At 41.5% G+C, this 15,360-nt stretch overlaps 1 protein-coding gene across 3 annotated transcripts; it reads right to left on the reverse strand.

Annotated features, from left to right (window-relative positions):
* Positions 1–347: 347 nt before the first annotated feature.
* On the reverse strand, positions 348–15,244 carry nlrc3l1 (NLR family, CARD domain containing 3-like 1). Of its 3 annotated transcripts, none has more exons than XM_080779453.1 (7): positions 15,171–15,244; positions 14,234–14,416; positions 12,889–12,990; positions 12,377–12,454; positions 12,112–12,220; positions 11,685–11,931; positions 348–2,543 (listed from the first exon to the last, which is right to left on the reverse strand). In XM_080779453.1, exons 2-7 carry the CDS (start codon positions 14,383–14,385, stop codon positions 931–933), a joined length of 2,301 nt encoding a protein of 766 aa, XP_080635579.1. In that variant the 5' UTR covers positions 14,386–14,416; positions 15,171–15,244; the 3' UTR covers positions 348–930. The 3 variants fall into 3 exon arrangements, with proteins under 3 accessions (XP_080635579.1, XP_080635581.1, XP_080635580.1); XM_080779455.1 differs by lacking the exon at positions 348–2,543 and adding an exon at positions 7,376–8,954; XM_080779454.1 differs by lacking the exon at positions 348–2,543 and adding an exon at positions 7,376–9,242.
* Positions 15,245–15,360: the final 116 nt, after the last annotated feature.

Consider the following 15,360-nt stretch of genomic DNA (forward strand, 5'->3'; position numbering starts at 1 on the left):
ATTGAGCATTTTGTTAAAGTTGAGTAAAGGTATGTCCAAATGTAAAGCTTTTATGGAAATAAATGTAGTGGGTAAAATGGCAATTCATGTTCTGCAGAAACAAAATTAAATTATGCACAATTATTTTTGAGTGGTTCAACCACTCCTACAACCAGCAATGTCCGTGCGTATCTATGTATACGCGTATCTATGTATCAGTGGTCATGAGCACGAGTATGTGACTTAATAGTACCAGTAGGGGGCGCCAGAAACAGAGAGAGGCATAGTGCTGTGCCTGCTGCCTGCTAATGAGAGAGAGGGGGGGGGGGGGATTGCAACACTCAGTTCATTTTTTCAGATTTTTCTTTTTTCCCCTGATGTATAATTAAATTGTATGAGACACAGATTTGTATCATATCCGTTTATACTTTAAGTTACTCAAGACACAATTAAAATAAGATCTTGGCCTCTCATTTTATTCTTTTGACAGAAACATACAAATGTTTATGCATTTTATACAACATGCCAAAGATGCCAATCAATCAAAATTGTCTTCTCAATTTGTTTTCTCAAATTCAGTTCTGAAGTCATGTCTATAAACCTTTAAAAGCAGTGTGATTTTATACATGATTATTACCTCATTTCAGGGTGCCAAAGACAAAATACATAATTGGTAAATACAGATACATCTTTAGGTTTACTAATTGCATAAGTTTGAAAATATATACACACTCATATACATACACACCACCATGTTGCAAAGCAACCTGCACATGAACTAAAATCAAGACAAATTACAATGATTAATGAAAATGTATAGTTCATGTGTCAAAGTTGTGTAGCAGGGTGATAGTTGGAGGCTTGTGTACGGTAGTTTACGTTTCCATACTTTCAAAAAGGGAATGTGAACTTAAGCAAACAGTATGCAAGAGTGTTCTTTCAAAAGAGTAATCAACGGGTTGATGCCTGCTTTGACCCTACACCCAGCTCCTCCAAACAGTGATGCAAGTTGGCTCTCCTGTCGGGGTGAAGGTCTTCGTTGAACTTCGTCTTGATGAATGTGGCCAAGTCCTCCACGAATGAATGTTTTGCTGAAGAGGTGATCATGTTCTTCAGCAGTTCTTGGTTGGTCTTCACTGCCATCCCCATCAGGAAACGCAAGAAGATGTCATCTCTTCCATCTTCGCAAAGCAGACTTCTCTCCACAGCACACTTGTACAGGTCCAACCATGTGGTCATCTTAAGGATTCGTGAAATCTTGCCTTTCAGGGCCGTTGCGAGGAGGACATTCTTCCCATGATTGCAGAAGGAGAGAAATGCATAGAGAGCAGCCATGTACTCCTGCATGGTGGGGTGGATGAAGGTCCTTTCCCTTTCCATACCAAAGACAGATCTTCCATTATCAAACTCTGTGCAGAGGCCACTGTTTTCTATTGCCTCTTCGTGGGTTATCCCACTTTCATCTTCATCCCAGAGTCTGCCATCTATGCTCCATTTGCCACTTTCAAGCATGGAGAAGGCAAACTTTCCCATTTTTATGAGGAAATCTTGTTCCTCTTCTGGGGTGCGGGGTTCGGCTCTGGTGCTGCGACAGTTTAAGTTCCTCAGTAGGAGCCGTGTGTACACCTTGGTAATGGTTCTGGGCAGCTCTGCGTGTAGGCCATGTTTTTTAAACTCACTTTGGAACTCTGTACGCAACAGTGAGCAAAACACAGGCAGGTGACACATGATGTACATGGTCTTGCAGGATTTCACATGGTTAATGACTTTTTCTGCTTGAGCCGGGTCCTCAAACACTTTCCTGAAGTACAGATCCTTCAGGTCATCAGAGAATCCAAGTACTTCAAGTACTTCTTTATTCACTGATTGCGATGGAATGCTGCAACACTTCAGCGGCCGTGTAGTGACCCACACGAGATTGTCGTGGTACATCGTTCCCCTGAGAAGGTTCACTAACACTTTACCCATGGGAGCAGGAGTTTTGGGCTCGACCATTAAGGTATTATAGCTGAAGTCAAGCTCGACTGGGTACTCATCATAACCATCAAGGATAAACATGAAGTTTCCCTCTCCAGCTATACTCTCTAATGACTTCAACTTCCGGGCTTCTGGGAAGAACCTGTACAACATCTCCAGGAAGCTGATCTCGGGGTCCTGAATTTTGTATATATCTCTGAATGGCAGGGGGAACAGGAGGAAGATGTGCTCGTGGCTCCGCTCTTCAGCCCAATCAAGGATGAACTTCTGCACAGACATAGACTTCCCTGACCCTGGTAATCCAACACTCACAAGAACAATGGTCTGCTCTTTCTCAATCATATCCATATCAAAGATCTTATCTCGTGTCATTGGTTTTTCTGGCTCATGCGGATGACGTTTGCGCTCTATCTTCTCTATCTTCCTTATCTCATGTTCATAATTTGGCCCACGATTATCTGATAAGGCCATTTGGAGAGGACTGTAAACACTGTAGAAGGGCTTCTGCACTTCATTTTGTTCCAAAGTCTCCTTTACACTGCCATACCTCTGCTTTAGGGTGTTCCTTAGTGCAAAGCGTACTTCATCTGCACAAACAAAACAAAATATTTAAGTTAAAAAAAACTCTGCAGAAGCAGTGTTTGCAGATATATATATATATATATATATATATACCAGGGTAAGTAAAATATTTAAGCTTGTGCAGGCCATCTGCAGATTTTGGGAGGAGATAAAAACAACAACAAAAAATAGAGACACCGGGGACGAGGTTAAAGGACAACTTTTTTTTCAACCAAGGTTCATGTTTTAGGTTGTTATTAGAGAAAGTAAAAGATTAGTGTAAAAAAAAAAAATCATTTGCTGCTTTTTCGTAATCTGGTAGAGTGCCATGCCAAACGGTGACTATGCGAAGCCCATGACGATTGGCCAAATGGTGGCGCTATAGCTCTCAAATAAAAATGCTAACTTTGAACGTGCATAGCTCATGAACCGTTTGACCGTTGGCAATGACACTTTGATACACATAATGTGTCTCCTCATGCCGAACAACCTTTGTGTTCTGACTTTTGACCTCTGACCTTTAGATCACCCGCCATTTTGAATTATATGAAAAACAGTTAAAATGTATCTCCTCCCAGGATCTTTGATCAAAATGCACAAAAACTTCTACACGTGAACTTTGGACCTATACGACGGACAAGGAATTGTAGTACATTTAAGTGAAAAAATGATTTTTACGAGCTAATGAAAATTGCTGGTTTTTTAAAATTTCTTCTTTTGTCCCTAATACATACATGCGTCATATGCTTTTGCAACTGTACAGTATGGTAGAGGGTCAAGCCAAATAGCACTGAAAGCAGTCTTACTCCAATAGGTCAAAGGGGGGCGCTATGGCAATTTCAGGCATAACTCATGCCTTGTTTGTCCAAAAGACATGACACTTGTTTCCACTTGTTCCTTGACTCATGGGGAACATATGTGTCAATTTGATCAGTAAGCTCCACCCTCAGATCTTCTGCCACTTTGAGCAGTTAAAAAAAAAGCTTATACCTGGGTTTTTTGAGCAATTTGCATGAAATGTTCATTGTCTCTGTGTAGCTTAGTCAGTAGATCTCTTGCCTTCGGATCAGGTTGTGTGTTCAAATCCGGGTTCTGTCAACTCAGCTCGTCAGTCGTATTTGTGCATATTATTCTTATTGCGTATTGTCTTCCTTCTTGGTCCCGCCTTATCGCTGCTTGCAGCTATATTTAAGGGACCAAGAAGTCACAAAGTGACTTGTCACTTATTGTTTTTTGTGTTTTTTCTCTTCTTCTCCTTCTTCTTCCGCCAAAAATAGCTGTTCTGGCTGAACCGTGCAGTCGGTTTCGCGAAACATGTCAACATGGTAGAGGGCCATGCCAAACGGTGACTATGCGAAGCCCATGACGATTGGCCAAATGGTGGCGCTATAGCACTCAATTGAAAATGCTAACTTTGAACGTGCATATCTCACGAACCGTTTGACCGTTGGCAATGACAACTTTCGTGTTCTGACTTTTGACCTCTGACCACCCGCCATTTCGAATTATATGAAAAACAGTTCAAATGTATCTCCTCCCAGGATATTTGATCAAAATGCACGAAAACTTCTACACGTGAACTTTGGACCTATACGGACAAATAATCGTAGTACATTTGTTTTAAGTGAAAAAATGACGTTTTTAAGAGCCAGTGAAAATTGCTGTTATGTGAAACTTCTTCTGCACCTAATACCTATATGAATACTGAATGATGTTACTGTTTAGAATGAGTCAACTGACTGTCCGCATAGCTCAGTCGGTACTCGGTAGAGCTCTCGCCTTTGGAGCACAGGGTCATGGGTTCAAATACAGGTGCTATCAACTCAGAGTATGCATTGTGTGCTTTTTGTGATGACTCAACTATAGAAATATTGAAGTAGATTACATTTGACTCACTTCTGTCTGAGATATTGGGCAATGTCTGTTTGGGACAAATTTGACCGATCAGGCACTAGGACATGGCATCACAATAATAGAGAATACTAGTAACTGTATTAGTGTAATAGTGAAATAGTGTAATAAGTCTAATTTTATAATAGTGTAATAAGTGCAATAGTGCAATAGTGTAATAAGTGCAATAGTACAATAGTGTAATAAGTGCAATAGTGTAATAAGTGCAATAGTGTAATAGTGTAAGTGTAATAGTGTAAGTGTAATACCGTACTGTACTATACTGTACTGTACCGTACTGTACCATACGGTACTGTACCGTACCATACGGTACAGTATTGTACCATACTGTACCAGGACATGTTATGAGCATGTAGATTTGCTAATTACTATAAGTTTGAGTACTTATACTGAACTAACACTGAATGATTTTTCTGTTAACAATGGAGTAACTGATTGTCTCCATGTAGCTCAGTCAGTAGAGCTCTTGCTTTTAGACCGCAAGGTTGTTGGTTCAAACACGGGTACAGACAACTCAGCTCGTCAGGCTTATTGGTGCAAATTGTTCTTATTGCGTATAGTCTTCTTTCTTGGTCCCGCCTTATCGCTGCTTGCAGCTATATTTTTATTATTTACTATAGTCCTACTAGACCCCAAGAAATTACATCTGGCCACAAATGATCACAGGATCTACTGAATGTGAAGGTAGCAGTGCTAGGGGGATGCCATAGTGTGTATAGGCTCAATATGTGAGTTTGTCACATTCAATAGATCCTGTGATCTTTTGTGGCCAGATGTCATTTCTTGGAGTCTGGTAGGACTATAGTAAAAATAAAAATAAAATCTCCTTTTTTTGTAAAGAAATACATATTTAGCCCCATGTTCGAATGCCCCCGCCCCCCCCCCCTGTCAAAAATAGCTAAAATCGCTAAAACAAAAGAAAGCAGCAAATGAAAAAAAATAATAATACACATCTTTTACTTTCTCTAATAACGTCAAAAACGGACCGTGGTTTAAAAAACTAAATTGTCCTTTGGTTTGGTTAGCGTCTCCCCTGCAAAAATGTATTGTTGTGCAATGGTCTGCTAATCAAGGTCATGTTTTGACTTTTCAGTGAGTGTAGTCTGACAATTTCACTAAAATATTGCCGAACCCGACCGACTACACTACTGGGTCAGAAAAATATGAGCACATTTTCTAAATTATGTACATTCTTCGTTACACGTAACAGGAGCATACTAAAGAATATATCCGTAATGTCATCAATATGATACTACAGTACTGACATCATAGACCTACCTGAACTCCATATTTGGGCATGCCCTACACAAAATGAAATTAATTTAACCCATTCTGAATGGGAACCCCTTTTGGTGTTTTAAGCATTACCGGTATGTTATACTTTACTTATTGAAAAATAGCAGATCTATTAAGCTCATAGTGCGGCACCTACGAGCTTGTAGATCTGCCATTTTCGAAAAATCGTGAAAATGTGGCGCAAATCTTTGGGTATGCCTTACACAAAATCCATCCTATATTAAAATTGGCTCGGCCGGCCGGTGGCCATAAGGCACGGATCCATATCTGGGCACAAAAGGGGCATGCCCATATATGGGATCTGGTGACTGACATACAGAGATCTCAATATATGGGCAGATTAAACTTGTACTACAGTATGAGCATGAAAGGTACAGTACACAAAAGTCTCCAACAGGAACACAGACAGACCGGTACAACGGGTATAACCTGGTGGGTCATTCATTCCCAACTTACATTGTTTTTTTTCTATTGGTGAATAGTATGCTGTCATTAGCAGGTGTCTTGTTAAAGTCACCCGTCATGTTATTCATAGTCTTCTGTAAGTACCGTTCTCATTGCAACTCAATGAATTTCACCACACTATGGAAGACTAGGTAGTAGGTAGGCATGGCGGGGGGGGGGGGGGGGGAACACATTGACGTTCATGTGTCATTGTCACATGAGGATCACATGACTGGTCTGGAAGGACTGCATGTCCTAATGACTAATCACCTGCACCTACGTAATTAGTGGGTGCAAAGACCTGTTCATCATGGAACAAATATGCAGATGACGTCCTCTCAACAGACAACACATTTTTAAAAAAAAACATTTTTGATTGATTGAATATCGTCAGAAAATGGTAACGGCGACCTAGGCTGCCAAGCCAGCCGGACGGCGTGCCGCGGGTTCGACTCCCGAGCCCGACGGACTTTGCCGCGTGTCACTCCCCATATCTCTCCCCCTTTCCCCGTCTAGTTACTGTACCCCATCAACAAAGGCAAAAAAACGCCCAAAAATTATCTTTAATTAAAAAAAGAAATGGTAACGGCACAGGGGCACATTAAGACATTTAGGCTAAAATTAAGACAAAATAAGTCTTGGGGAATTGTTTCCATTATGGTCCCATGTATTCAATTCATCAACATGGCATGGAATATCAACACATCAATACACGCCATAAACTATATGTAGAGAGGAGAAAAAAGAAGCGCGGAGGCAGTGAATGACACCTGAGAATTGAGCATTGTGTTCAAGTTGAGTAAAGTTATGTCCAAATGTAAAGCTATATGGAAATAAATGTAGTGGGTAAAATGGCAATTCATGTTCTGGAGAAACAACGTTAAATTATGCACAATGGATAATCTTTTCCCCCCCGATTAAATTGTATGAGACAGATTTGTATCATATGCGTTTATACTTTAAATTACTCAAAAGACACAATTAAAATAAGATCTTGGCCTCTCATTTTATTCTTTTGACAGAAACATACAAATGTTTATGCATTTTATACAACATGTCAAAGATGCCAATCAATCAAAATGGTCTTCTCAATTAGTTCTCAAATTCAGTCCCGTAGTCATGTCCATAAACGTTTAAAAGCAGTGCGATTTTATACATGATTATTACCTAATTCCAGGGTGCCAAAGACGATACATAAATTGGTAAATACAGATAAATCTTAAGGTTTACCAATACCACAAGTTTGAAAAAATATAAAATATATATATATACACACTCATATACATACACACCACCATGTTGCAAAGCAACCTGACATGAACTAAAATCAAGACAAATTACAATGATTAATGAAAATGTATAGTTCATGTGTCAAAGTTGTGTAGCAGGGTGATAGTTGGAGGCTTGTGTAGTTTTACGTTTCCATACTTTCAAAAAGTATGCAAGAGTGTTCTTTCAAAAGAGTAATCAACGGGTTGATGCCTGCTTTGACCCTACACCCAGCTCCTCCAAACAGTGATGCAAGTTGGCTCTCCTGTCGGGGTGAAGGTCTTCGTTGAACTTCGTCTTGATCAATGTGGCCAAGTCCTCCACGACCACGAAGGACTGTTTTTCTGAAGAGGTGATCATGTTCTTCAGCAGTTCTTGGTTGGTCTTCACTGCCATCCCAAACAGGAAACGCAAGAAGATGTCATCTCTTCCATCTTCGCAAAGCAGACTTCTCTCCACAGCACACTTGTACAGGTCCAACCATGTGGCCGTCTTAAAGAGTCGTGAAATCTTGCCTTTCAGGGCCGTTGTTTGGAGAACATTCTTCCCATGATTGCTGAAGGAGAGAAATACATAGAGAGCAGCCATGTACTCCTGCATGGTGATGTGGATAAAGCTCTGGGCCTTTTCGACACCGAAGATATATTTTCCGTTATCAAACTCTGTGCAGATGCCACTGGCTTCTACTGCCTCTTCCTTGGGTATCCCCATTTTATCCCAAGTTTTGTCCCCCACCTCCATTTTGCCACTTTCAAGCATATCGAAGGCTATCTTTCCCATTATTATGAGAAAATCTCGTTCCTCTTCTTGGGTGCGGGGTTTGGCTCTGGTGCTGCGACAGTTTAAGTTCCTCAGTAGGAGCCGTGTGCACACCTTGGTAAGGGTTCTGGGCAGCTCTGCGTGTAGGCCATGTTTTTTAAACTCACTTTGGAACTCTGTACGCAACAGTGAGCAAAACACAGGCAGGTGACACATGATGTACATGGTCTTGAAGGATTTCACATGGTGAAGGACTTTTTCTGCTTGAGCTGGGTCCTCAAACACTTTCCTGAAGTACAGATCCTTCAGGTGATCAGTGAATCCACCCAGTTCCGTTGTATGTCCGGTCACTGAGCCCCACTGTGGCATGTTCACAGGTTTCAGTGGCCGACAAGTGACCCACACTAAACTCCCACGCAACATCGTTCCCCTGAGGAGGTTTACCATCACCGAACCCACGGGACCGCGTTCAGTGACCTTAACGGATAAGGTGTCGCAGTATTTGAGCTTCTCCGGGTACTCATCATATCCGTCAAAGATAAACATGAGCTTTCCCTCTCCATCGATGGAACTCAATGTATTCAGCCCCCGGGCTTCTGGGTAGAACGTGAACAGAATCTCCAGGAAGCTGATCTCGAGGTCCCGCATTTGGTATAGATCTCTGAATGGCAGGGGAAACAGGAGGGAGATGTTTTCGTGGCCCCGCTCTTCGGCCCAATCGAGGATGAACTTCTGCACGGACATAGACTTCCCTGACCCTGGGGGTCCAATGGTCAGAAGAAAGCGGACGTTATATTCAACGATCATACGTTTCGCAAAGATCTTATCCGATGACATCGGTTTGACTTTTTCTGGCACGTATCTACTGCGATCTGCTAGCTTCTCTATGTTCCTTATCTCATGCTCATAATTTGGCCCGTGGTTTTTTGTTAACGTCAGGCGGAGAGGACTGTAGACACTGTGAAAGGGCTCCTCTTGTCCCAAACTGTCCTTTACACTGCCATATCTCTGCTTTAGTGTGTTCCTTAATGCAAAGCGTACTTCATCTGCACAGACAAAACAAAACAAAAACCCCAAACTTTAAGTGAAAGACTTTTTTTTAACGGTTTGTTCTTTGGTTGATCAACTGTTTTACTTTATCTACGCATCAGAGTTGATTATTCCATTATGGACGTCCTCATGGGGTTGACACTTAAAGGTTGCTCCATTTACTGGGGCAAGTGGAATTTGCCATTTCTGGTTGCCTGAATGGGCACATGGGTTTTTGCAGGCTTTTTTTTACCAAGTTTAAGAGCCATAAACATCAAGACGTCCCTTGGGAGTTTCTTTTTTTCTCTTTTTTTGTTTGTTTTAATCCATATCTGGTGTACATGATATGATGATATATGATGATATGATGATATGCATAATAAAATGACAAATTATTTATTTTATAATGGGAGAATTGGCACTCAAAGCCTAAACTGGTGTTTAAGTTTAAGTCAATATACACTCCATCTACAAGGTGAGGCAGTTTAATTCCCATCGAAAGGAGGTGTCATTCACTGCTGCCATTTTACCCTTTGTGCATACAGTCGTTTGTATTCGTCGATGACATGCATTAATATTCGATGCCATGTTGATGAATTGAATATATGGGACCACAATGGAAAGGACAACAATGGAAACAAGTCCCCAGGACTCGCTTGTGCCGTCCTTTTCAGGAGTCGACACTACGGTCGCATTCACACGGGACATGCATGCGCTGTGTGATAATGCCTCCTCCTCGTGTGACAAATACCAACTTCTTCATCCCACAATGGCACAGTCTTTGGTTCTGCGATAGCATTCACACCTGCAGTGATCAACGATCCCAAATCCTCAGACATCTACAGCGCTCGAGCAAGACACAAGATCCAAGACCAAGAACATGTCAACAACACATACGACAACCGATACCGTGAATAGCTTCCATTAGCTTTGGCACGAGTCGTCTAGAATGATACAGAATATATGCGCTAATGGCTACTCGTAGAGCATTGAAGTAGAGGTTTCTATACATGCCGGTTAAGTTCGTATCGAACACCACTGTAGCGGGTCATAACTAAACAACCAGCACTGGTTCGAGCTATTTTACCCTCTGGTGTGCTTGGAAGTGAAGCGAGACCCCCGTTTCTTGGCAATCTAGAATGCATTCCGTTTGATCCGCACCAGAATTCGAATGAGCCTTCACACCTGCCAAACGCACTTTCCGACAATACGCAGCAGGATTAATTTGCAGTAAAACATCCTGGTGTGAATGCGACATAAGATGCCCGACTGCCTGTGGCAGGTATATAAAACTAATCGTCTCTCTCACACACACACACACACACACGGCTATCTACAAACTCACGTTGTTTCAATTTCAGCTTTTCCAGTAGAAAATCTAATCATGGCTTTTGACTCTACAGGTGGGTGTGTGCGTGAGGAAAAAGACCCCAACAGCAGACTTTTGTCGCCTGTGCTGCGGTTCCCTCCCTAGTCCCTTAACACATTCTGACCTGAGATCAGATTCTAAAAATGTCTTCTACATCCTGACAGTTTTCTGAAAAAGCTATGTTTCTATGTCAGTCGTTCTTCGATTTTCCAAAACATAGCAGACCTGCAAGCTCGTAGGGCGCCACTCGGTGGCGCGCTATGAGCTTGTAGATCTGCTATTTTTCAATAGCTAAAGCATGACATAATGATAACACCAAAAGGGGTTCCCGAACTTCCCGCCCAAAATGGGTTAACCAATGTGTGAAAATACAAGAACGGACCAAGCAATACATACAGCCTCCCTCTAAAACAGTAGTGCCAGTACCTGACATTTTGTTTATTAAAGAACGTCAATGTGAACCCATAGCTAGAGTTAGATATTTGGCCTGCATATTGCGGTAGCCGGTATGACTTTTTTTTAATATCGCACAGCCCCAGAACTCAAGTATAAAACGTTTTAAATTGAACTGTAAATAATCGGGACCCATTTATGGGTCACGGACCAATGTTTATGGGTCACGAGTAGAATAAAAATGTCCTTTTACTACATTAAAAAATATATATAAATATATATATATAGATAAATTATTATATAAATTATTCGAAGACATTCGATAAATAGTATGTGAAAAGTAAGTAGTGAAAATGTAGTGAACTGGTGAAAGTGGCCGATCTACAAGCTCGTAACGCTGCGCCAAGCGACACGCACTTCTACACACTTCTATTCCATCTGCTGTTTTCACTATCGTTTGGATCCTGGGCAGAAACGTCTAATCTCTCTTTTGGGTCTCGACCTGAACATTTTGGGAACCACTGTAAGTAAAACATGACCTGACCAACGGGCAAGTGCCTCTGAGACCTCTTAGTGTCAACCCCTGAGACTTACCATCCCTCCCCGTTTACATCTGACTAAATGAATAAATACAGTAAAAATAAAAAAAACCCTGAACCATTACATATGAAACAGACGTTACTAGGTGCATACTTACTCCTTGAGCACCTCTCCTGAAGATGATCGACCATCAATTTCCCAGGCTGTCCCAAGGTGAGGAGAAGGAACTTGGTGAGCCGCATTGTCACTTCGATGTCATAGAACTCCAGCAGCCTGTCCACCAGGTCAATCATGTCCAAGTGCATCGGCGGAATGCTGAATGGCTCTGGATACCGATTCCACAGGGCGGCTTTGAAGTACGTCAGTTCATTCGCCGTCAGCTTCGTCAGGATTTCACTGATCACCTGATTTTGAGAGTACACCAAAGCGAACTTTCATGAGTTGGGATTTTAAGAGTACACCAAAGCAAACGTTCACAAGTCGTGGCAAAGGTTTCTTATGGCCTTTACTTGTGATGAATAGCCTAAATATATATATCAATTGACAAATACTATATTTAAATGAGCCCGCAAACAAAAACCAACCTTGAAAGTGAATCCTACAGTCATGGACGGGTGCTTAACAAAATGTGGGTCTCGGGTGAGCTCTGGTCTTGCAGGAGGTAGTGAGATGGGGTCATCTTTGGTTCGAACTCTGGCGAAGGCATTGGTGAAATTTGAATAGGATGCAGTCAATTAACAAATAGTTGTACACGGTAGAACCCTGTGTTAATTCCACATTCACTACTCAAATAATAATAATGATTTTTACTTTGAATACACATGTAAAATTGGATGACAATTGTCTTACTTGCGTGTTCTTTTTTCACAATCATCACTGTCGTAGGAGTAGCAGCTTGAGAAGGAGTCCCTTCTCTCTAGGGAGACACTGTCAGACAGGAACCACAAAGCACAAACATTTAAGTGTGATTTTCACGATGCATGACGGTACTGACTGAACCCATGAGATCACCTATTATAGCACATTTCTTTCTGATTAACCCGTTTAGAGTCAGAGGACGATTCTACAAAATGTCTTCTAAAAGCATGACAGTTTTCTGAAAAACCCATGTTTCTGTCAGTGGCCCCCCCCCCATCTGAAAATATGTTGTTGCAGGGACCCCCCCCCCCCCAGAAGCAAAGATTTGAGTTAAAAACGCTCTGAAAGAAAATATATTGAAAGATTTCAAGATTTTTCAAAAATGAAAGCGCTATGAGCTTGTAGATCTGCTATTTTTCAATAGCTAAAGTATAACATAATGCTTAAAACACCAAAAGGGGTGTACAACAACTTGACTACATGGTGTAGCACTCGACCCGTACCTTGCAGAGTATTTATCTTCACTGTCCAAAGACTGAAGACCACTATCGCTCCTCATTGAAGTGTAACTCAGAACTGGAGATGCAGCCCTTTCAACAGTTTTCCTATGACAAATGTGTAAAAAAATAAATGTTATTTTCCAGAACACACACACACACACACACACACACACACATACACAGAACTGTACATCACAGTAACAATACAATCGTAAAAAATAACCTAGTACCATATCATCAACCACCTTTCTTTAAAGGAGAATTCCATGCTAGAATGCTTTCTTACCTTTCTTTGTAGTTGTTACGTCCCCACCAAAGAGGTCCAGGTGTTTTTTTGTGCAAAAACTCCTTATTGGCTATTTTCCCTACCATAAGCCCTCAATGAATTGCATTGCATTGAATGGGAATTGAATGGGGCTATGGGGTGTTATGCTAGTTCGCTTATTTCCATCGAAAGAAGTAGTAAAGTGTGCCGCTTGGGATATTATTTACATTATGAAGAGAGGATATATACAAAGAAATTATAATTTTGAGCGATGGAAATAAGCAAATTAGCACAACACCCCATAGCCCCATTCAATTCCCATTCAATTCAATGCAATTCATTTAGGGCTTATGGTAGGGGAAACAGCCAATAAGGAGCTTTTGCACAAAATAACACCTGGACCTCTTTGGTGGGGACGTAACAACTACAAAGAAAGGTAAGAAAGCCTTTTAGTATGGAATTCTCCTTTAATACCGGTAATTTTATTCCAAAGACTATGACTAAAACTAAATCCAAAATTGCTCTCAAAATTAACATTGCTTTGAGGTTAGTGTTTAGCAACAAATGGGTGTGTATTAAGGCAAGCATAGTTTGGACGTCAAGGCGCGGCAAAAAGCCACACGTGGCAGGTGTCTCTTCCTGGTTTTTAGACAGCTGGTGGATGGAAATTAAGCTACACCCACGCAGCAGAATGCCACGCCGGCCAGATTCCCGGAAACTAGTGCCCCTGCAGCAAGTGGAAGCCGTGGGGAGCTTCGTTTTCCATCCACCAGCTGTCAAAAAAAAAAAACAGGAAAGAGACGCCTGCCGCTCACGGCATCTTCGTGAAGCTACAGTGTGTGCCTGCACTGGGTCTGGGGCCTGGGCACACCTAAGATTAAGAAGAAGCTGTCTTTTGCGTCGTTTCTGGGTTTTTAGACAGCTGGTGGACGGAAAAGAAGCTCCACCCACGCGGCAGGTTGCCACGTCGGCCAGATTCACGGAAAAGCCCAGAATAATAACCCGGAAATTACGCAAAAGACAGCTTCCTTTGGCCGCGCATGGAAGTTCAAGTGTGCCCAGGCTCTCTGTCTGTCTGCTCACCAGTGACTGGTATCCATAGGTGTAAGCTCCAGAGAAGGTCTCTTCTCAGGTGTATAGTAGATCTCGTCGTCATCATCATCATCGTCTCCTGTTGCTTCCAAAACGGAAAGTTGGAAGGAGTGCGTGGAACTCATGTCTACTTCCCCCTCCATGGTTGTGAAGGAGTCAGCTCACAGGAAAAGCCTATACAGCAAATTAAGGAACAAATAATTTGACAAATTAAAATTGACTCAACATTTTTAGTAAAACGTATTGAGAAATATCATAGGCAACGCAGATACAATTTAAATCACCATGAGAATTAACAGCTCTTTTACGATAATAAAAAAACATTTATCTTGACACCTGCTCATGTCTTGTTTTATTATCAGTGCATAGTTTTAGTATTTCATAATTAGGTCTATACGAGCTTTTCATCTGCCCACATAATCATTTTAATGTTCGAAATTGTATACATTAAGCTACAGTTTGATTGTGTTTTATGGTTAGCTGCCTATACGGCGGACTTTGGCCAACGGTTGACGTGTTGCATCATATCACCGTTTCCTTATTACTTCACTTCTTCTATCTATGGAGAATGCGGAAATACTGGGCAAGTATAGAAACTTTACTAAATTGTAGCCTTTCGACGATTGAATCACGCGATGGGTTTCATGATCAAATCGGCTTTCTGTGGTCACAAGTTCACAACACTGACTGCATAATTGACTGTGAGTCAAAGTGTCTTTTATTATTTACTTAGCGATTAGTAATCTTTGTTCATAGACAGTACAGCTGCAGCAGGCCAATAAACTACCACAACAGAGCAATGCCTACCACTATTAGCTTTCCATGTACAGTATGGATGTAGGACCCTGTAGGATATAGTCTACAATACATGATTAATGATTATGCTAATATTCTAATGAAACAAAATAACAAATGTCTTAAAGGTTACCCAAATATGTCTCGTTGCGTTGCTTCCTCAATGTCATCAAACTTTTCGAGTGTGCTCCCTCACTGGCACTTCCAGTCACTGGCACTGTTCTGCAGTCTCTCCAGACAGAGAGGCGTGACTCCTCAAGAGTGTCGGTGGGGCGTTTGCTTTGCTGTGTGTCGCCTGTGTGCATTTACTGCCACCAAGTGGA

Source organism: Protomyctophum bolini (assembly GCF_963924005.1).
Source record: "Protomyctophum bolini genome assembly, chromosome: 13".
NCBI classification, from domain to species: Eukaryota; Metazoa; Chordata; class Actinopteri; order Myctophiformes; family Myctophidae; genus Protomyctophum; species Protomyctophum bolini.

Bases quoted from the DNA above. Each gene is read 5' to 3' on its own strand.
- nlrc3l1 (XM_080779453.1), bottom strand. From the start codon at position 14,385: ATGGAGGGGGAAGTAGACATGAGTTCCACGCACTCCTTCCAACTTTCC. The intron at 12,221-12,376 runs GTAAGACAATTG...TGCCTTCGCCAG, and splicing joins TGTGAAAAAAGAACACGCAA to AGTTCGAACCAAAGATGACC. The intron at 2,544-11,684 runs GTAAGTATGCAC...TTGTTTGTGCAG, and splicing joins TCAGGAGAGGTGCTCAAGGA to ATGAAGTACGCTTTGCACTA.